At 38.4% G+C, this 23730-nt stretch overlaps 1 protein-coding gene across 3 annotated transcripts in view; it reads right to left on the bottom strand.

The window, feature by feature from the left end:
* Positions 1-10671: 10671 nt before the first annotated feature.
* dnaaf11 (dynein axonemal assembly factor 11) overlaps positions 10672-23730 on the bottom strand; it is an 89302-nt gene continuing 76243 nt past the window's right edge. For all 3 annotated transcript variants that reach the window (XM_048528702.2, XM_048528704.2, XM_048528703.2), the window contains exon 12: positions 10672-11177. In XM_048528702.2, coding sequence (XP_048384659.1) covers positions 10991-11177 — 187 coding nt within the window. In that variant the 3' untranslated portion in view covers positions 10672-10990. The remainder of the gene's footprint in view (positions 11178-23730) is intronic.

The raw sequence follows: 23730 nt of genomic DNA, 5'->3' as shown, positions 1-23730 counted from the left end.
CCAATACTTTATCCCCACGGGCAAATGTACAAATTTTAGATTTCTTATTTGCTTCTCACTTTGTTAGCTGTTGTGCCACCTTCAAATGTTGTCTAGATAATTCACCCACCCTGATGAATCTTTATCTCACCTCAGATATATAATCCAATCGTGAGCTCTATGACGTTGGACCTATCAATCTTTCATTAATTAAAGCCCCTTTAATTAGATGTCTGAATATTAACTCATATGGAGTAAACTGAGTCAATTCATTTGGAGCATTTCTAATAGCAAATAATATAAATGGGATACCTTTAACCCCAGTCATTTGGGTAATCCTGGCAAAAAGCACTCAACATGGTCTTTAGGGTCTGAAGACGCCTTTCCAATGCTCCCTGGGATTCAGGATGGTACGCTTTTGATTTAAAGTGTTGGATGCCTAAACTACCCATGACTGCCTTAAATAATTTGGCAGTAAAATTGGACCCTTGGTCTGATTGAATCTCCATGTGTAATCCATAACGGGTAAAGAAAACAAGCAATTCTTCCGCAATAACCAAGTGTGAAGCTGGATGAACACAGCAGGCCAAGCAGCATCTCAGGAGCACAAGATGCTGTTGGGCCTGCTGTGTTCATCCAGCTTCACACTTGGTTATCTTGGATTCTCCAGCATCTGCAGTTCCCATTATCTCTGATCACAATTCTTCCACAACATTTTTTTTACCTTGACATTCTGTAATAGAATTGTCTCCAGAAATCTGGTAAACACATCCATTATGGTGAGCAAATACAGGTTCCCCCTTTTGGTTTTAGGGAGGGGACCAGCACAATCAACCATAACCTGTGTGAGAGGTTCTTCAAATGTGGGAATTGGCATCAAAAGTGCTAGCTTTATTATTGCCTGTGGCTTTCCTAACATATATTACATATGACAGGTGCGGCAAAATTCAACCACATTTTTATGCAATCCAGACCAATAGAAATGCTTCTGATTCTTAGCCTGAGTCTTCCTCACTCCTAGATGACCCCCTGAGGTAGTTTGTGTGCTGCCTGCATTACTTTATGCCTGTAAGCTACTGGCAACACAATCTGCTGAACTTCTGCCTATTTCTTCTCTACAATAACCTGCCACGGTCTCCACTTCTGCCTTAGGAATTTATCCTTAAAGTAATAACATTCTGGAATACATTCTGATTCCTTTTCCAATAGGCTTTATGATATAAATCTTTCATTGTCTCATCTTTTTCCCGTAACTCCATTAGTCTTTCAGAACTAAATGCCTCAGCCTGATCCTCTACCTGCTTCGGTTTTCCTTTCACCATTTCATCAAAAATGGGTGTCAGCTAACTGGACCTCAACTCGTTCATCTTTCTCTTTGGCTTTGCCTTCTTGCTTTATCTTATGACTGTGCAATCTTGTCACCACTACTTCTGGAAAATTCCAGGGTACTTTTCTTTTAACTTTTCACTTCCCTGGTTTCCTTTTACCTTTTCCACTACAATGGGCATCACTCCCGCCTTTGATCCTGTTTGATCATTTCCAAGAACAAACTGTATTCCTGGAACAGACACTCTTTCAATCACTCCCACTGTCACTTCCCCAGTCTTGATCAGACTTTCCAGCCTTATCTTACACAGGGGAATGATCAATCTCTCCCCATTTAATCCACAGACTATCGCTCACTCAGGTAATATTTCAGAAGGAGTGTAAATACTTTCATCTCTTACTATTAGAGCCTGGCCAACTCCTGTATCTCTCAATATTTTAACTTCTCTACCTTCTCTCTCTGTTCTTCCTGAGTAAATCTTACCCCCAGAGGTAAAGGCTTGGAGAGATCGGGCACAATCTTACTATCCAGCCCGTGACTATCTCAACTAATTCCACTAGTTTAGCCTCTTTAACCACATCCTTTTTCCCAGTGCTTCACTTAATCCACCAGAACTGTGACTTTGACACTTATTGCAGTGAAAACACCTGAGGCTTTTCACCTCTTTCCCACCCTCTTGGGCTTTTTTTCTTCATATGTGGTAAACTGTGATCTACTTTTTGTTTTTCATTGAAGGATCTCCCACTTTCCCATTTTCTATCCCTCACGAATGAAATTGCTGTTGGAAGCTAGATTTCGAGTTATCCACTAATGCGTACTCATCCACCATCTTTGCAGCTCTTCATACTGTTTTAACTTTCTGTTCCTCAACATGAGTTCTTATCACTTCTAGAAGTGAGTTTTTGAACTCCCCCAGCAGAATAATCTCTCTACAATCCTCATATGTCTTTTCTATCTTTAATGCCGTCACCCATCTGTAAAAATTGCTATGTTTAATTCTTTCAAACTCAACATAAATCTGAATTGGTTCCTTCCTTACATTTCTGAACCATTGTCTATATGCTTCTGGTACCAATTCATAGGCACTGAAAATAGTCTATCTTACATCTTCATATTCTGTTGATACCTTCATCTGACAGCACTGCTAGCACCTCACTAGCCCTGCCTACTAACCTGGCATGAATTAATATTGCCTACACAATCTCTGGCCAGTTCATCTGGCTAGCCAATTTCTCAATGGAAATGAAAAAGGCTTCTACATAATTTTCATCAAATTTTAGTTATGCTTTGACATATTTGTATATATCCCTACAAGGTCTTTGGCTATGATAGGTTTGCTCATCATTACTCTCCTCCTCACTAAGCCTATCTTCTAACTTCATCTCCATCCTTTTAAATTGACTTTCCTGTCTCATCGTTAACTTCCGAAGTTCAAACCCCCCCTCTCTTTCTCTTTTTCATGTTCAAGGTGTTTTATCTTTTCCAATTTGAACATTCTTTCTCCTTCTTTATCTTCTAACTTCAATCATCTAACCTGAAATTTAATTTTTTCTTACTCTACTGCACACCTAAATGCTTGGTTAACTCCGTTACAATTTCAGCTTTCCTTTTACCCCTAGTTAAACCCAATTGTAGTCTGTTTGCTAAATCTAAAAGTATATCCTTACTCTGTCTTTCTAAACTTTCTTGGAAAATTTGGAAAGCATCCTCAAACCTCAGAACCTCTTCAGCAATGTTAATAGCCATTTCCCTCACTTTTGATTTAACCAACCACAAGTAACCGAATTAAATAGATTTTCCACTTCTTGCCTAAGTTTTATTTAAAGATCTAGGGTACTAGTCTCCAGGACTGTTTAAATTTGCTAGGGCCTTTCATATCCAAGATCTGTTCAAATCTATCCAAATCCATTCAGATCCCGTACACAAACTGGCCAGATTCTGTACTCGAGCCCCCAATCTGTTATAAAACAGAAGTTGACCCCACTATGATAACAAAATCCGAAATACCCAGAGAGGCTCAGCCTACCCTATATCTTGTTAAAAGAAACATGAAAAGTGGTATAACCTGCCTCTCACCCTCAAGCTGTTATAAAGGGGGGAGTTAAGTGAAATGAACTTCATCCTATAATCAACAGGTAACAATGTAGTTATCTAACTCTAACAGTGAACAAAATAACAGAAATACTAACAAACCAAACAATTCTCCCTCAAGTACTAACTATTCCCAAATAAAACAAAATTCTAATGGTATGCTGTTCCATTTGCTACAGGTCCCACTTATATAAACAAAATTAATTTAAAAAACTTAAAATTTAGTCTCTCAAAATTACAGCGAGGAGATGTCTTTCAGAATTTCTGTGCCTCTTCTGCTATTCTTCAGTCAGGAACACCTTACTATGTAAAGTCTTGTGTCAGGAATATTAGGTAAGAGTGCCACTGTACCTTTAGACAGATGATGATTTCTGAAATGTTAAAAAAATTCTGTGAGAGCCAGTGATTTTCTCTTTAGGGCCACAGGTTGTTAACTCTGACTGATGGAAATTGCTCTTACACTAATTTTCAAATACCCTCTTCTTATGTACCCTCAAAGACCTATCAATTTCTTACAATAACATTGATCCTAGCCTGTGAAATCCATCAAATTCAAATTTAATTGGTTTTTAGTCTCTAAGTGTTTGGTTTAAATTAATTGGCTGATTCAAACTGGTTGCCTCAATAACAAAACAAGACTATTACCTGGGTTGCTAACTACATAGCCTTTTGACACAATTGTTTCAACTTTGGGAATCTCTGTGCCTGCTACTGTTCGCAAACATTTTTTTAATCTCCAAGCCTAGAAAAAGCACATCATCTTTTAAAGGGACTACGCACTCTTCATCCCTATCATTTTACAAAGAAATTCTAACATCCTGCCTTCCAATCCACAAGTTCTCTACCCAACTTTGCAACAAAAGCACTCAGCGTCTGAAAGGATAAATAAAGACAGATTGCTTTTTCATGGGAGATCTTTCATCTTAGTATCTTTTGTGTTCAATTTTATAGAAGAAAATGCACAGTTTTTTTTAAACGCTTAGACAATTAAACTAGAATTACTTATTTTGAGAAACACAGAGCTCGGGTTTGATTCTCTAGTCTGTGTAAGGTAAGCTGATTTTTAGTTGGACACTCAATAGGCCACCCAAAAGAAAATGATCAAAACCTCATAAGTATATGAGAACTAGCCCAATTCACATCAATTTTCATTTTCCTGGAAATTAACACCTCAAACTGTCGGTGGAAAAATTTCCTCAATAAACCAATTTTGTGCACAGTTTTACAATTTAGAGATACATTTAATGAAATTTTAATAAACGGTTGTAAGGCAGCATGATGCCAAATTCGCTTAGTGCTCTGCTTCACAAGTTGATGATGAGAATATATTCCTTAGCTCCCCAGAGGAAATATTCTCCAGACTGTTGATTTAATAAGGTTATAATTGTAAAATTGGGAAAATTGTGAGCAAAATGAAATAATTTGCTGTTAGATAACATTTTCAAATTAAAATAATCCTAGGTACTGTGAAGATAACAGGACTGAGGGCAATGTAACAATTGTTTGATCACCAATAGCCTGTGAGTCATGATTCCACAGTTCATAAAATTACACCTCTAATGTAGGTATTGAGACTGCCAAGTTAAGCACATTGCCATTTGGATGAGCTGTCAAAACAATATTCTCCACTTTATTGATTTTCCAGGTCAAGGTGGAGTCTCCTGATAAAATGGATAATAATAAAATAACGATTTCAGCGCAGTAGACTGGTGTTCAAATCTTGAAATTGTTTATATTTATTTGGAACCTTACTAATCCAAACATATAAGATTACAAAAACAACAGTAATGCTGCACTGAAAGTATTCATAACTCATAATTTCAAACTTGCATTTGGGAAAAAAATCTCTACACCATTTTTTTCATCTCAAGAGACCTCCTTTTTGGTTTATTGGCAGAAGCCTTGATAGTTGACTGCAATTCAAATCAATAACGTGTGTCAAATGCACAACCAAACTGTAATTTAGTTAGGAAGTTTGCATAAAGATTATTGTCAGGAATTTGTTCAAGTTTGTGTACAATAGCTGGTGTATGAAACACTAGTATAACAAAGTATAAAAACAAAACCAAAACGTTTAAAAAAAATTTAAACCACAAAAGCCTTCAAGTTTTATGTGCCTTGCAACACCAGAGACTCAGGTTTGATTCCATTCTCAGGTCTTCTCTGCCATTTGATCATGGCTGATATGTTTCTCCTCCCAACCCCTCTACACTCTCTCTAAACCTTCCACACCATGTCCCCAAATAAATTACATCCCAACTTTCCTAATGCCTGGACTTGATAGCCCCACCACCCCACAATTTCATGCCCACCCATCCCTTGCCAGAGTTGATCCTTGGGATTGAGTATTTAGTTTTTCATGTTTGATCCTCTATCGTATCTGTTACCAACCCCAGACCAAACAATCCTCCACCCTGACTTGCAAACCCTGACCCCATAGTGCTTGATACTTTCTACCTCCACCCCAGACCACTGACCTGACTTTATCCAAGTCAACACAACAGCATCTGGACCTGTTCCGATGTTGGCCATTTAACTGGCACTTCCCACCCATTGTTCATCTGACCTCTATCCACTGCTGACACCTATCTGGCATTTCTAACACCGAACAGCAATCTGACACTGTACCATTAATTCTCCTGACAGATTATGGGGTGGCACGGTGGCTCAGTGGTTAGCACTGCAGCCTCGCAGTACCAGGGATCCAGATTCGATTCCAACCTCGGGTGACTTTGTGTGAAGTTTGCACATTCTCCCCTTGTCTGCGTGGGTTTCCTCCAGGTGCTCCGGTTTCCTCCCACAGTCCAAAGATGTGTAGGCTAGGTGGATTGGCCGCGCTAAATTGCCCGTGGTGTTCAGGGATGTGTACATTGGATGGGTGCTCCAAGGGTCGGTGTGCATTTGTTGGGCCAGAGGACCTATTTCCACAGTGTAGGGATCCTATGATGATCTATGATGATGAACTGTCTGTGTGGAGTTTGCACATTCTCCCCATATCTGTATGGGCTTTGTCCGGGTACTCCAATTTCCTTCCACAGTCTGAAGATGTGCAGTTTAGGTGGATTAGCTGTGCTAAATTGCCCACAGTGTCCAGGGATGTGCAGTGTAGTTAGATTAGTCATGGGAAATGCATTGTTACAGGGATATGGTTGGAGATTAGGTCTGGATGGGATACTCTTCGAAGGGTTGGTGCAGACTTGATGGGCTAAATGGTTTCTTTCCTCACTATCAGGATTCTGTGGTTCTAAATATCTTCCACACACCTAATATCTATACTCACGAATGACCCCTTGGATCAAATGAGTAAATGGCTACAGTGCCATTGTACTGCATGTACAAAATATGTCACTGTTTTCAGGGAATAGAAAATTGGGATAAAAAGATTTTTTTAACGATTTTTGGCAACTTGTTTTGCAACAAACTGGAACAAAATGAATAATCTGTTAAAATATGACATAGCTTGTCCAATAGCATGGACCTGCACTGTAGGCAAATAGGATCTTGGATTCAAATCAGTGGCTTGGTCCAGATTACTTGGCTAATACAAGTAGTTCTCCTATAACGTGATAGTTGCGTTCTTGTGTGACCTCGCACTATAGAAAGTCATGTTGTAGGGAAAGCACTGCATCTGTACAGCAGAAAGTTCGTGTTATCCAAACAAGATCCATTATTCATCAATTATGTTATAGCCAATTTGTGTTAATGAAACACGCATTATAGCAGAACTATCTGTAAGCAGCAATTAGTAAAATATGGATTTAATTTTGACCAAATAAAAACGAAAAGAACTGTAGATGCTGTGAATCAGGAACAAAAACAGAAGTTGCTGGAAAAGCTCAGCAGGTCAGGCAGCCCCTGTGAAGGGAAAAAAGAATCAGAGTTAACATTTTGGGTCTGGTAATGGATTTATTTTCTTTTTGTCGCTTGATTTGCTTTCAAAAAAAGACCATATAACAGTTGGCTGAATTTATCTGACTGGTTCTATGCTATTATAGTTGGTGATAGGCTGGAAAAGGAGGAAACAGAATATTATTTAAATGGAGAGACTGCAGAATGCTGTGGTACAGATGGATCTGAGTTCACTTGTACATTAAAGGGTTTAAATCAGTTTCAGTTAGTTAACGGAGAAATTTAGTGATAACACACATAGTGCAATTCCTACAATCTGAACCTGCCTGGGCACATCAGGTATGAGGAGTTAAGTGACTACTCCGTATCTGTCTTTACCTACAAGGCAGATGCTGCAGAGGTCAAGATGACAGTGGAGGAAACTCAATGTGTTTAAAATTGATAAGGATGTGGTGTTGAATAATTTGTCGATACTTAAAAGTTATAAAATCATAAGAAATAGGAACAGAAATAGATTTTCAGCCCCTTGACCCTGCTCCACCATTCAATAGGACCATGGCTGATCCAACATTCCTCATGTCCCTTTCTGCCCTTTCTCCAAAACTCTTGATTCCCCTACTGATCAAAAAACTATCTATCTCAGTCTTAGATGATGTGAACTGCAGATGCTGGAGAATCCAAGATAACAAAGTGTGAAGCTGGATGAACACAGCAGGCCTCTCTGATGAAGGGTCTAGGCCCGAAACGTCAGCTTTTGTGCTCTTGAGATGCTGCTTGGCCTGGTGTGTTCATCCAGCTTCACACTTTGTTATCTCAGTCTTAAATACATAGCTGTCTGTGGCAAGGAGGTCCAAAGACTCTCAACCTCTGAGAGAAGAAATTCCTCATTTCAGTCTTAATTTGGTGTCTGTCTATTCAGAGACAATACCCTCTGGTCATAGAGTCTCCCATAAGGGGAAATATCCTCTCAGTATTTATCCTGTCAAGCACCTTCAGAATCCTATATTTCAATGAGTTCACGTCTCAATCCTCCAAACTTCAATGAGTAGAGTCTCAAACTGTTCACCCTTTGCTCATAAAATAATCCCTCCATTCCAGGGATCAGCCTTGTGAACCTTTTCTGAACTGCCTTCAATGAAACAATATCTTTTCTCAAATAAGGGATCTAACTGCTCACAGTACTCCAAATGTGGTCTTACCAGCATCTCGTACAGTTGCAGTAAGATTTCACTACTTTTATATTCTAATTCCCTTGAAATAGGGGATAACAATCCATTTGCCTACCGGATTGCCTACTGCATCTATGTGTTGCTCTCTCTGTTCCATTCATGAGATACATCCAAGGATATTAAAGAAAGTGAGAGTGGAAATTGCAGAGACACTGCAAAGACATCTTTTACTCCTCCCTGGATTCATTGGTGGTGGTATAGGATGGAGACTTCAGAAAAGATTCCAAATATCATCCCAGAAATTATGGAGCAGTCAATTTCATTTGATAGTGGAGAAACTATAGAAACTATTATTCAGAATAGAATTAACAGTCACATGGAAATATGTGGATTGATTCTGAAGAGTTAGCATGGACTTATTCAGGGAAAAGAGTAACTTGAGTTTTTGAAGAGTCGACAGAAAAGATTGATGGGGGGAATGCTGCTGATGTAGGATATGTGGACTTCCAAAAAGCATTTGATACAGTTCCTCACAACAGACTTGAGGAAAGTTACACGCCATTGAATATAAAGGACAGTAACACATGGTGACAAAATTCAGTGAGAGGTAGGGAGTAGAAATTAATGAAAATTTTTTTTTGAGCTGGAAGAAAGTTTGCACTAGAGTTATTCACAAGTTGGTATTAAGATGCTTGCTTTTCCTGATACATATAAATTATTGAGATCTTAGCACATAGGGGACAATTTAAGATTGTGGAAAACACAAAACAGGTGAATTGTAAACACTGAGGTCAGTCTAGAACTTAAAAAAGACATCAATAGGTGGCAGACGAAGTTCAATACAAAGTAATGTGAGGCAAAGCACTTTGGTACAAAAAACAGAAACAGTATAAACTAAAGGATATACTTCAGGATGCACAAGAGAAGAAAAACTAGATGTTTTTGAACACATCATTAAAGATGGCAGGGCAGGTAGAGAAAGCTGTTAATACAGTATAACTTTTTCTAGTGTTAACTAATTGGGGCATAAAGTACAAGCGTAGGGAAGTTATGAAGAATTCTGTAATAAATTGGCTAGACCTCAGCTAGAGTTTACAGTTCTGGGTACTACATTTCAGGAAGGAAGAATTGGAGTGAGTGCAAAAAAAATCATTCTAGGGATGAGACACTTCTGTTATGAGAAAAGATTTGATAAATTGGGGCTGTTTTACTTGGACAGAAAACTTAAGAGGAGATTTGATAGAAACTTTCAAAATCACGAGTGGTCTGGACTCTGGATATGGAGCAACTGTTCCTGCTTGTAAAAAAGACCAAGATGTAGAGAGCACAGGTTAAGGGTGTTGTAAAAGAAGCTAGTGAGAAAAACATTATTTCACTTAATTAGTTATGGCATTGAATGCACAGTTTGAAAGTGTATGAAATCAGTTGGAAGTGAGGCATTCAAGAGGACATTAGATGATTTCTACATAATGTGCAGGGCTATTTGGTTTGATTTGATTTAGTCATGTGTACCTAAGTACAGTGAAAAGCTTTGTTTACAAGCAGTCCAGGCAGATTAGAGAAAGCAAGGACATACAGATCATAGGGTGAAAAAATTAACTCAGGCAGAGGCATACAGGTTATGTCGCACAGGGCATATACCAGGCAATATCAACATTAACTTCAAATAGTGCTAATATTGCTAGATTATTCATCAGTCTAGTAACGGCCAGGAAGGTGCTGTTCCTGAACCTGCTGGTGCATCTGTTCAAGCTTCTGTATCTTCTGCTAGATGGAAGAGGTTGTAAGAGAACATTACTGGGGTGCAATGGGTCTTTGATGATGTTCGCCACTGTTTCATGGTAATGAGCCGTGTATTTGAAGTCCATGGATAGAAGGTTGGCTTCCAAGACGGTCTGTGCTGTGGACACAACCTTCTGTAGTTTCTAATGGTGCTGGGCAGAGCAGTTGCCATGCCAGGTCAAAACGCACCTGGGCTGTGTGCTTTCAATAGTGTAAAAGACAGGAGATTGGCACTAAGTTAGAACATTTAGTGCAGACATGGTGAACCAAATTGTCTCCTTCCACACTGCAATAATTCTGTGATTTTAATTACAAGTATATTATTCAGAGGGAATGATGGGAGAGATACTCAGAGGATGGTTCCCTTGTAAGGAAGCCTAAAGCAGGGACGGAGTTTGACTATATGCACAACTTTTGACCTATAATGGAGTTGAAGCCGGAAATCAGAATTAAAAACACATCAGATTGGTCACAAGTTTATTGAATGGCAGAGAAGCCTTGATGGGTGAATGGTTTACTCCAGCTCCTATTACAAATAATTGCTATAATTTTGTTTGCCAGTTGCATTTTATATATCCAGAAAATAAACTCAATTTGTTTCTCTCTAAATAATACATGATGGCATTTGTCAGTAGATAGTAAACAACAACACAGCCAGACAGTTCTAGTAATGGATACATTTATGGTCATTACTGCTTAAACACAATACAGTTTTTAATAATTTAGTTCAGTTTACAGATGAATTGTGTAGAGGAATTACAATATGTCATATGATCCTGATTCAAAACTATTTTTAATCAACCAATGGTGGAACTTCAGGATTGTCCTGGAAGTCATCACTGTTTCTTTCTGGTAACTTCGGTTGATGGAATTTGATGGGACCTTGAGCAATTAATTTCCGCTCTGTCACTATGTTGGTCAAATCAACACACTGGTGCTTGCTTGGATCCACTTCTAACTTCTCACTGTGTTCAGCTGTTCTATAGAGTAATAAAACAAGACATTCAATAAGATTATTGCACACTTTAAAGCTCTCCACTGGTTTAATACAATTAAGTAGGTTTTGCTGCACTATTCCAAGCTCTTCCATTGGGATCATGTTACACTTTGAATGCATTATAACTGAAAATTGATTTAAAACACTTGCATTTTCAAGAAGTGTTACGTATAAAAACACCAAAACACACAAGGTACAGGGGAGTCCAAGTGGATCAGTTGACAGCACTTCTACCTCTGAACCAGAAGTCCCCTGCTGTTTTGGTGTCAATTCCCAGCCTGGATAAATGCTGAGGGTTAGTGGAAGGAAGGACGCTTGCAAAATCCAAAATATTATTGTTGATAGGCAATGATGGCTCAGTGCTTCACAGCACCAGGAGCCTGGGTTCAATTCCATCCTCAGGCGGCTGTCTGTGTGGAGTTTGCACATTCTCTCTGTGTCTGCGTGGGTTTCCTCCAGGTACTCTGGTTTCCTACCACAGTCCAAAGATGTGCAAGTTAGGTGGATTGGCCAAGCTAAATTGCCCATAGTGTTCATGGATGTGTAGGCTAGGTGGGTTATAAGGGGATGGGTCTGGGTGGGATGCTCCAAGGATCTGTGTGGACTTGTAGGGCCAAACGGCCTGTTTCCACACTGTTAGGGATTCTATGTGAATGATATGAAGGGTGATTAACCGTAATTGTGCTGATCCCATGTAACATGGGAACAGCCAAGAAAGATATATTCAGAGCTGCATAGTAGCAAAGTTTTTAGCACATTCTCTGGGCATATTTCTTTCAACCTAGTCTGTCAAGTGTACAGTGCTTCCATATTATGTACAATCAGACCTGAACTGGAGGAGGGATCAAGCGCTGTTATCCACTGACCACTTTTTTGGAGGCCTCTGAAATCTTTGGCTGAGCCTTGGAAAAAGCGAAGAACCTACAAAGACTTCACCAAGACAATGGGCTAGTATCTATCCAGGTTTAAATTTCTTCTCAATAAGATGTAGAAACCAATATCATATACTTATTATCTTAAATGGTATCAAGGTCATCAGTTAGGAACAGTGGTGTAGTATTTATCATTAACAAACTGCTGAAAAGGTCATGAAGTTGAGCGTCAATAAGTCATGGCAACCAATTACATAAAAATTCTTCCCTCTCATTACTACTTGTAAATACTAACGTGTCAACTTACCACCTGGAAGTTTCATTTTGTTAGCCTGACATAATATTGGTCGAGTCCCAGTTCTTTCAGAAACATAACCTGAGCCAAAATAGTACTGTCATACTCCAGTCATTAAAATAGAAGTGGAAGATTGATGTATCAAAAACTTGTTACTAAGCTCGATTACCAATACGTAGATTACCCTTACGCTAGATAGAGTGATTATAGGCAAATCAAGAATTGTGCTAATATATTTCATGCTATTTATGCCTAAAAATAGTTTGTTTTAACACCAAAATAAAATTGATCTGAAATTTCAAAATCTTGCAGAGCCAATTCCTCGTGATTACAGTTTAATAAGTTTCCATAGACAGTCACTAGCATCATGCAAGATATGGCAAATCTCTCATGCCTCCTGATCTCCCCAGGACATCATCTTACATTTAGTGTCATGTGGAAGTACGAACATCAGTAATTGGATTTTTTTTAAAGAAGACAACGTAAGTTTATTAATAACTTTCCAATAGATACTTCACTTGATGTCTTCAGTCAGTTAAATGCTGTGCTGAACTGGTTGTTGGTATTAAGAGTGACAACTTATAGCTGACATTTTTAAGGATCTTCCAATTTTGCGAAACCCTTAGACTAACTTTCCATGCAGTCAGTTTCTCAGTGATATTGATTATAATGTTTCTGCTGCTTTTTCACATCACAAATATTCTTTACACGAAACCCAGGAAAATCATACTGAATATTGGAGCATTAACTTTGGTATATTTTAGCTATATAGTTTAAGCAAATTAATTTAGGATTTATAATCATCTAGAAAAGAATAAATTGATTAGGGATAGTCAGCACGGTTTTGTGAGGGGAGGTCATGCCTCACAAACCTTATTAAGTTCTTTGAGAAGGTGACCAAACAGGTAGATGAGTGTAAACCGGTTGATGTGGTGTATATGGATTTCAGCAAGGCGTTCGATAAGGATCCCCACAGTAGGTTATTGTATAAAATGCGGAGGAATGGAATTGTGGGAGATATAACAGTTTGGATCGGAAACTGGCTTGCTGAAAGAAGACAGAGGGTGGTAGTTGATGGGAAGTGTTCATCCTGGAGACCAGTTACTACTGGTGTACCACAAGGGTCGGTGTTGGGTCCACTGCTGTTTGTCATTTTTATAAATGACCTGGATGAGGGTGTAGAAGGATGGGTTAGTAAATTTGCAGATGACACTAAGGTCGGTGGAGTTGTGGATAGTGATGAAGGATGCTGTAGGTTGCAGAAACATAGATAAGCTGCAGAGTTGGGCTGAGAGGTGGCAAATGGAGTTTAATGCAGACAAGTGTGAGGTAATGCACTTTGGTAGGAGTAACCGGAACACAAAGTACTGGGCTAATGGTAAGATTCTTAGTAGTGTAGATGAGCAGAGAGATCTCGGTGTCCATGTACACAGATCCTTGAAAGTTGCCACCCAGGTTGACAGGGCTGTTAAGAAGGCATACTGTGTTTTAGCTTTTATTAATAGAGGGATCGAATTCCGGAACCAAGAGGTTATGCTACAGCTGTACAATACTCTGGTGCGGCTGCACTTGGATTATTGCGTACAGTTCGGGTCACCGCATTATAAGAAGGATGTGGAAGCTTTGGAAAGGGTGCAGAGGAGATTTATTAGGATGTTGCCTGGTATGGAGGGAAGGTCTTACGAGGAAAGGCTGAGGGACTTGAGGCTGTTTTCATTAGAGAGAAGGTGGTTGAGAGGTGACTTAATTGAAACATATAAAATAATCAGAGGGTTAGATAGGGTGGATTGGGAGAGCCTTTTTCCTAGGATGGTGATGGCAAGCACGAGGGGGCATAGCTTTAAATTGAGGGGTGAAAGATATAGGACAGATGTCAGAGGTAGTTTCTTTACTCAGAGTGGTAAGGAAATGGAACGCTTTGCCTGCAACGGTAGTAGATTCGCCAACTTTAGGTACATTTAAGTTGTCATTGGATAAGCATATGGACGTACATGGAATCGTATAGGTTAGATGGGCTTCAGATCGGTATGACAGGTCGGCACAACATCGAGGGCCGAAGGGCCAGTACTGTGCTGTAATGTTCTATGTTCTAATTCATAAAAGATTAAAGCAAAATAAGAAAATTGATATTAAAGCTTCAACATTAAAAAATCTTGCAATAGTTTTCTACCATCCATTTAAAATTGGTATGTCAAGTAGTTTTTTCTACACTACCTGTTTCTATATAAAACAATCTTAGTGTCATTTGGCCTGAATATTATTCATCAAAATCGCCTCAGCAAAAGCGTATATCAGCACATTCTTCAAAATAGGCAGAACTAGTGAATATTAAAGCCTTAGAAGAAATCACTACCAGAAATAGTTCGGCTGGCTGGTTAGCATGGTATCAGTGAATTGCCGGGGTAGGCCATGGAAGCAGATAGGAGTGGAAGAAAACAATATCAACTGAGTTTGTAGTGGGAAATGCTTCAGAAGCACCAAGCAACAGTGACAGGTCACATATTTAATCCTGTCTAGAGTTCGAAATTAAAATTGACTATTAAAAAAAAGTACCATTTTTCATGGCACTTTACTTCAGGAACACTGTTTTACATGTACACTTGGTATCAGGATAATTTCATTTCAGGTGTAAATCCTAAAACAAGCAATTGGCCACTTATCAGCACATTCAAGAAGCTTGACATAGGAATAGTAGTAAGCCACTTGCCTTTACATCCTCTCCCATTATTAAATGAGATCATGGCCTATTGTCTGTAAATTATCCCAAGTTACCTTAAATTTGGCTACTTAGTACGAAGTCTCTCAGACAATCAAATACTGAAATAATGACAAACTTTATTGCATGTATCAATCAAAATAAGTCAAGTATACAAGTATACAAACTGAGCCTCACGGCCAAACCTAGCTATTATCCTATTAATGGTGAAATTTAACTATGATTCCAAACAACAGTCTGTCTCTGGATATGTCCAGTGTTTGATCATTGTGCAGTGTGCTTCTCCAATGTTCTGCTGCTGCAGAATCTCAAAGGTGAATTCTTAGAGGACTTTTTGTCTTGTGAAGTCTGCGGTGTGAGATTATTAATGATCCTTTAGAGCAGTTCATCCACAACATGGATTAGATTTTTGAAGTCATCAAGTATGTAGCTTCTCTGTTCCTTTTTACATTTGGTGTTAGCTGTTGGTTCAAAACACAGCCTACGTTGCCATTACCTCCTTAAATTCTGGGCAACTTGTATGTGGCATAAGGCAGCCAGTTATCAAGGAGTCATTAAAAATATGTTATATAACTACAACTCCTTCTTTTCCTGGGTATGGTTAATTGGCATATGCTTTTAATTTCTGTCATGTTATCTCAAGAAAATGTTTATTCCAGAAAAGGGATCTGCTGTTCAATCCTTGAACAGACAAAGTTCAGAAGGTTACACAATTGCAGGCTTATCTGCGATCTATCGCCATTAACTCGCCTTTGTTCCACACCCTTAATACTTCTGTTTAACAAGAACCTACTCATTTCAGTTTCAACTTTAATAATTGATTTAGAATCAATTATCATTTGCAAAATGAGAGCTCCAGTGTCTACCATCATTTCTACCTAAAATTTATTTCTTAAACACTGTGCAGAGAACTTATATGTGGAACCCACATCCTAAATCAACCTTTTGCCCTAGCATTTACTCTAGCATTTCTTATTTCTCTCTACTAGTATCATCAATGTCTGTTTCAGGCATTCACTAAGATCACCTTTACAGCATTCAAATTAATAAATGTGCCATTGGAATTGTTTGTGATGCTATGGAGTATTCTTAATAATATTGCTGAATTCAGCATTCAATTTCATAAATTTAGCTCCCTCATTTTTCATGATCTGATACAAAGTGGGACAAACAGTTCTTTGGCTTAGTTCAAAATACATGAATTGTAGTGCTAAGCCTTTGTGACAGGAACTGAATTGTGCCATAAACTAATAATAAATGTCCAGAATTATGTGATGATTTCCTTACTATCAATGCAAAGTTCCTTGGTGTTCCATTTAGAACTTATTATATGCAGCATAGAAACAGGCTATTTAGAGCAACAGGTCCATTCAGTTCTGAAGAAGAGTCACTGGACCTGAAACGTTAACTCTACTTCCTCTGCTCCAATGCTGTCAAACTTGCTGAATTTTTCCAGCAATTTCTGTTCTTGTTGTCTATGCCAGTGTTTGTACACTATATGAGCATCATCAAACCCTATCAACATATCCTTGTATAAAATTGTCCCTCGGGTGCTAATCTATCTTAACCTTGAATGCATCTATGTTTGCCACTTCATTTATCCTTTATTCAAGTGAATATCATCCTAGTCATTCTGAGTAAGGATCCTGAGTTCCCTCTTCAATTTGTTCACGGTAACATACAAAAGTAGCATTTAGCTTTGATACTTCTCCAGCATTTGACAGAATTATAGTTTGGTAATGGGCTCAGCTTCTCTTCCTCTGCAAAAACCTTCCTGGTCTATGAAATATCTAATTCAGCCTTGAATAAATTTAATGATCTAACTTCCATTTCTTTCCAGGAAAAAGAATTCCAGATTGTTTACCTTTTGAGGGAAAAATAATTGTTCTCAACCAGTCTCAAAAAAGGACACCTTCACCCTAGTTCTATTTTCCCTGATAAGAAGAAAGAACTGCCCAAAATCTAACCGATAAAGTCTGTCAGGATCTTGTATGTCTTAATAAGAAACTTCTCTGAGACGGTAGTGAATCTGTGGAATTCTTTATTGTAGAGAGCAGTCAAAGCTGGGTCATCATTCAAATTCATAACAGAGAGACAGATTTTTAATCAGTAAGGAAATCAAGGAGTATGGAAAGAAAAGACAGGAAAGTGCAATTGATTATCAGATCAGCCATGATCTCACTGGATAATGGAGTGGACTCAATGGACCTACTTCTACTCCAACAGCTTATTGTTTGATGGTCTAAGATCATTTATCATTCTTCTAAGCTCAAATAGATATTGGCCCAAACTAATTAACTTATCTTTATCGAATATGCCCTCATCCCAGGAAGGAGTTGGGTGAGCATTCTGTGAACTGCTTCCAATAGTATTATATTCTTTTTCAAATAAGGAGGCTAAATCTGTACAAAGTACTTCAGAGGTGGTCTCATCAGGGCTCTGTACAGCTGCAATAAACTTAACTAAATTTATACTCAATCACCTTGCAATAAACAACAACTTCCATTTGCTGTACCTGCATTAATGTTGAGAGTTTTGTACCAGGATATTCAGATCCTTCTATATTGTAGAGTTGTGTAATCACTCTCCATTTATGAAAGATGAAGGGGTCCAATGGGGAGATAGAGGTTGCATTAGTATAAATTGTAGTAGTGGATTGGAAATTCTGGTGCAATGATACAAGAATTGCTGGGGAGTTGAAATTTCACTAGGGAAATTACCCAGCCTATGGAACCCTCCGATCAAGTCTTGCCTATGAAAGGATTACAACAGACAAGCATAATAGTTGGCTAAGAAAAGTTATAGAATTAACACCTGTTCTAATCCATGGGTAGCAATGAAACAGAACCTGCATCTCAGCAATAATTTATTTGTCCACCTCAACAACAACTCTCCTGACTCAACCCTGCCTGACCTGATATCCACCACACCAACACTGGTGGACCTGACATTCCTGTCTAATCTGACACCTCATCCACAAACCCAATCCAATACCTGTCCCATTGAACAATCCTAACTTACCTCACCTTGCCTGACTCACCTGGTGTTGCACCCCTATATGACAATACATATATGAGCAGAAATTGGGTTACCTAGCCCACCAAATCTGCTCTGCCTTTCAATCATGCTGATAAGTTTCTCAACCCCATTCTCTTGCCTACTGCCCATAATGCTTGATCCTATTAATAATCAAAAACCTCTCTCTGTCTTAAAGACACTCAGTGACTTGGCCTTTAGTAGCAATGACACAGATTCACCATTCTCTGAAGAAATTCTTCCTCATTTCAGTTCTAAAGGGTCATCCCTTTACTCTGAGACCATGCCCTTGTATCTTCTGGTCTCTTCTGGTGTGGAAACATCTTCTCCACATCCACTATATGCTCCTCTCAATATGCTGTAATTTTCAGTGAGAACCCCCTCATCCTCCTGAACTGTGTTAAAGTCTCCATATGACAAGCCCTTCATTCCCAGGGTCATTCTTGTGAGCGTCACTGGACCCCTCTAATGGCAGTACATCCTTCCATAGAAAGGGGGCCCAAAACTGCTCACAATATTCCAAATGCAGTCTGACCAACACATTATGCAGCCTCACAGTACATCCCCGTTCTTATATTCTAGTCCTCTCATATTGAAGCAAACATTGCATTTGCTTTCCTATCTGCCAACTAAACCTGCACGTTAACCTTAAGAGAATGTTAACTAGGACCATATAGATCCATGTCCACTGCTTTACCCTCATCAATCCTCTTTGTTACTTCTTCAAAACTTCCATCACGTTTGTGAGACATGATTTCCCATGCACAAAACCATGTTGACTATCTCTAATATGTCCTTGTCTTTCAAAGTACATGTAAATCCTGTCCCTCAGGATTCCCTCCAACAACTTGCCCACCACTGTTGTCAGGCTCACTAGTCTATAGTTCCCTGGATTTTCCTTGCCACCTTTCTTAAATAGTGGCACCATATTAGCCGGTCTCCAATCTTCCAACACCTCACCTGTGGCTATCAATGCTACAAATATCTCAGCAAGGGGCTCAGCAATCACTTCCCTAGCTTCCCACAGAGTTCTAGGGCATATCTGATTAGGTCCTGGTGATTTATGTGTTTTAAGACATCCAGCACTATATTTGGATTTTTTTTTTGTAATAAACTTCTGTTTTATTGTTAAAACAAACTCTGCAGTCTTGTGTGCTTATGTTTCAGTGACAGATTACTGTGCTATGTTAAATTTTAAAAAGAAATCCATCAAGTCAGATTTCAATCTGGGATCTGACTTGTCTAATAGTATCTGCAGCAGGATTATAACACTGATCATTGGTCTCAATGCCTCCAACTCCATATCCATTGATGTAATTTATCTCCAAAAGCCTATCAATTCATGACTTGAAAATGCTCAAATGTTCAAGAATCTGCCATGGGATCTGTCCAACCGTTCTTCTCTCTCTTTGGGCTCCATCTCCACCTTTCTTTTACTCTTTACACCCTTTCCCCCAACCCTATCCTTTGTATTAAAAAACACAATGTTTTCCTAGCAACCATTAGTCTGAAGAAGAGTCACTCAACCCAAAACATTAACTCTGCTTTCTCTCCACAGATGCTGCTGGACATCCTAAGTTTTTGCAGCAATCTTTGCTTTTTATTGTTGATAAGACCTTTACTGACTCTACAGTTGTTAAAGTCTTTGATTTGATCAAAGTATGACTGAAATAAAGTAACTTCCTGTATTACCTTCTCCGATAAAAAAGCAAAGTATGTGTGAAATCTGATAAAAATACTTCCATTAGGTCATCCACTTGAGTCGTTACGTTGTTTTTCTCTCTTCACAGATGGTGCTTCAGAGGATAAAGATTTTCAGCATTTTCTGCTTTTATTTGTTTTCCAATATACATTTGTCTGTTCTGATAATAGCTTTTTTCATTTACGGTTGACATTAGCATCTATTTCAGTTTTACTAAAATAATAAGTTGATGCATTTCTTTCTCTGATTTGGCTTCTCTTTTACCATCAAGCTGCTTTTTTACATAACTTTAGGAACACTTAGGAACATATATGGCTTCCCTTTGCTCAAGGACATTAAAGATGCACGTGGGGGAGAGGGAATGAGCAAAGAATGCACTCTAATAATTACAAATGAAAATGAAATAGTCTGCAGGAGTTAAGGAAAATTTCACTTTTGTAAAAGATGGTGCTTTGAGAATGAAAAGTATCTAATCAACAAAAAAATTGAGAAGGATGCTCGTAATATATAGGACATTACAAAAATACTATACAACTTTAACAGCTGTACCAGCAAATATGTCTCTTAACTCTCAAGTGTTATTTATTATTTGGATGACATAGTTTTCATGTTGCACTAACTTTCCTTAAAATATCCTCAAACTGCAATGCAGTAAATCAAGAAATAAAACTGAATTCTACGTCAGAAGTAGGAAAATTGGCAATATATTAATTATATTTTTAAACAAGTATTAATATTGAAATAAAACTTTCCATATTGATATTAATATTCTAGCCAAATTAGGAGATAGAAGATGATTGCCACAGACTGTAGTTTCCTAAAATATTTTATAGATGGCAGAGTCAGTAGCCTTTAATAGATTACTGATTGATGTCAGTAATTGTAGATACAGTATAATTTTGCTGGTAGAAGCAAAATAAAAGTGAAAGTATATTTCTTATTCATGCAATTTTATTAAAAAACTAATTCAGTTGAAATGCTGAGCAATATAAATGAACTGTAAAATGAATATTAACAGTTCCAGTAACTGATTACTGCCTGTGCTATACCTGGAAATGTTAAGCTTGATTCTATTAATTTTTGTATTAGACAATGTCTCACAATGCACCCATAAATGATAACCTATTTTTCAACAAAACTAACTTACTTCTCTATTACACTCACATGGAGGAATCTCAAATTGATAGCCAAGAATATTGAATTGTGAAACACAGGTCAGAAGGTTTGATACTGAAACTATACTTGTAATTAGTCCTTTGTAAATGGGGGTCTTCACTGCTGTGAATCCTGCAATGACCATCATGACAACAACAGCCTGCTCCTTATATATATAGGTCATCATACACTACCAATTGAAAATATGTAATTGACTCCTTCCTGTATTTCTAGAGTAATGCACACTTTTGCAATTGCCTTCTCCAATTTCTTCTTGTTTCTATATTCTTGAAAGTTTCACTCCATTCATTACAAATCTTGCATGGCATTCCTTTCTTCACCCCAACTTCGCATATATGCCATGAAGCTAGCTAAGTAACAATATTTTTATGCTTGACATTTATTTTCAAATCAACTCCTCCTAAAGTGTCTTAATGGTCTTAACTCTGAAAGGATGTTTCTCCTTGCAGGATAAACTTTGTCTCTGAGTTCTAGTCTAAGAATAAGAGGTCCACTCTTAAGATGGAGATGAGGGCAAAATGTTTGTCTCAGATGGTTATTAGCCTGAGGTGAAGGTAACCAAATTTATTCAAGGCTGAGTTTGATAGATTTTAGATGTATGATCAAGTTAAGGGCTATGAGGACAGGGGAGCCAGACAGAGAAATAAAGTTGAGCTCACAACTACAGAATTTGCCTAAATATAATGGAACATTGAGATATGTTTCTATGATGTCACTACTGCCAGAAACTCCATTTTCCTACAGATCAAGGATACAGCAACATGGAAGCTCACAGCAGAAATTACTACTGAGCTGGATTAATGGCTTAGGCTGCTGTCTCCCAGATTGGCAGCACTTTTCCACAAAACTTTATACCTCTCATCCCACAATTATTCAGGCAGTTGGGTGTGTTCTTGTTGATCAGCAGTGAGCATCTGACTGTGCATCCTACAATACGACTGGTTAAAATATCTGCATAATAATACCTTGAAGTAACAGCAAACACAGTAATCCAAATAATAGTAGAAATGATTGAAAAGCTTGGAATTTATTCTGGCAGATTCATTTCACAGAGATGGTCCTTAATAAAAACTAATCAAAGTTATAGAGGTGTGAAGAAGAAATCAGGTAGTTGTGTTCACTGGTGAAATGGTTGTAATGAATGAAGTGGTTTTTTACTTGTACAAAGAAGTTACAAAGAATGGAGCACTAAGGAACGGATGCTAATCTCAGTTATTTATGAGTTTCCATGTTAATCCAGGGGGAAAGACCAGAGCTATGTGTGGTCTTGCACCAGTTTGACAGGAATGATATGGACCCTGTGGGCAAGAGCAGGGGAGGGTTGCTGGGAAAGGTGTAACACAGCTTACAAAGCAAAACAATTTGATGGCATTGTAGGACAACTGTTTTGATGATGTTATCCAGAAGAGAGGGTGTACAAACTTAGAAAAAAATACAACAAATAGGGTCAGGAGGAGAAAAAGTTTAAAAGCAAAATTAATGACTCTTTTTACTTATCAAGACAAGAGAACAATAGAGAACAAAGAACAATACTGCACAGGAACAGCCCCTTCAGCTTCCAAGCCTGCGCCAACACAATTTACCCTTCTAAGCTAAAACTGTCTTCACTTACAGGAAAAATATCCCTCTATTCCCTTCCTGTTCATATATTAATTCAGGTGCTTCTTGAATGCTGCTATTGTGTCTGCTTCCACCATCTCCTCTGGCAGTAGGGTCCAGGCACTCACCATACTTGGTGTGAAAATTTGCGTCACACATGCCTTTTAAACTTTCCCCACCTGGACCTGTGGCCTCCAGTAACTGCCCCTTCTACCCTGGGAAAAAGCCTCATACTCTCCACTCTATCCATGCCAGTCACAATCTTATAAACTTCTATCAGGTTTCCCCTCAACCTCCTGCGATTTAGTGCAAACTAACCCAGTGTATCCAACCTTTCTTCATAGCTAAAATCCCCCAATGCAGGCAATATCCTGGTAAATATTTTTGTACTCTCTCCAAAGCATCCACATTCTTCTGGTAGTGTGCTGACCAGAACTGTAGCAATATTCCAAGGTAGGCCTAATTAAAGTTCTATAAAGCTGCAATGTAATATGTTTATCATTATACTCAATGCCCCTTTCAATGAAGGCAAGAATGCCACAGGCCTTTTGTACTACCTTATCTATCTGTGGACCTGCACATGTAGATCACACTGCATATCAATATTCATGAGTGTTCTGCCATTCACTGTATCATTTCCACCTGTACTTGACCTTCCAAAATGCACTACCTCACATTTACCTGGATTAAACTCCATCTGCCATTTTCCTGCCCAGGCCTCCAACAGATCTATATCCAGCTGTATCCTCTGACAATCCTCCTCACTATCCGCAACTGCACCAAACTTTGTATTGTCTGCGAAGTTACGAATTAGACCAACCTCATTTTCCTACAAATTATTTATGTAGACCATGAACAGCAGAGGTCCTAGGGCTGATCCCTGTGGAACACCACTAGTCACAACCCTCCATTCCGAAAAGCATCCTTCCACTGCTACACTCTGTCTTTATGACTAAGCCAGTTCTGTATCCAGAGATTAATGGGAATGATCTTATTTCCTGACTGCACGTCCTAAATTTAACCAGGTTCATTCTGGTAATATTAGCCACCATATTTGTTCTACAATAGCATGCAAGTTTAGCTGTTCCATTGAGATGAAGGAGGGAGAAACCTTTTTAAAAAAAGTGATGGTGTTATCAA

The sequence above is a fragment of the Stegostoma tigrinum genome, chromosome 5 (assembly GCF_030684315.1).
Source record: "Stegostoma tigrinum isolate sSteTig4 chromosome 5, sSteTig4.hap1, whole genome shotgun sequence".
Taxonomy (NCBI): Eukaryota; Metazoa; Chordata; class Chondrichthyes; order Orectolobiformes; family Stegostomatidae; genus Stegostoma; species Stegostoma tigrinum.
This window is presented reverse-complemented; position numbering and strand designations above follow the sequence as displayed.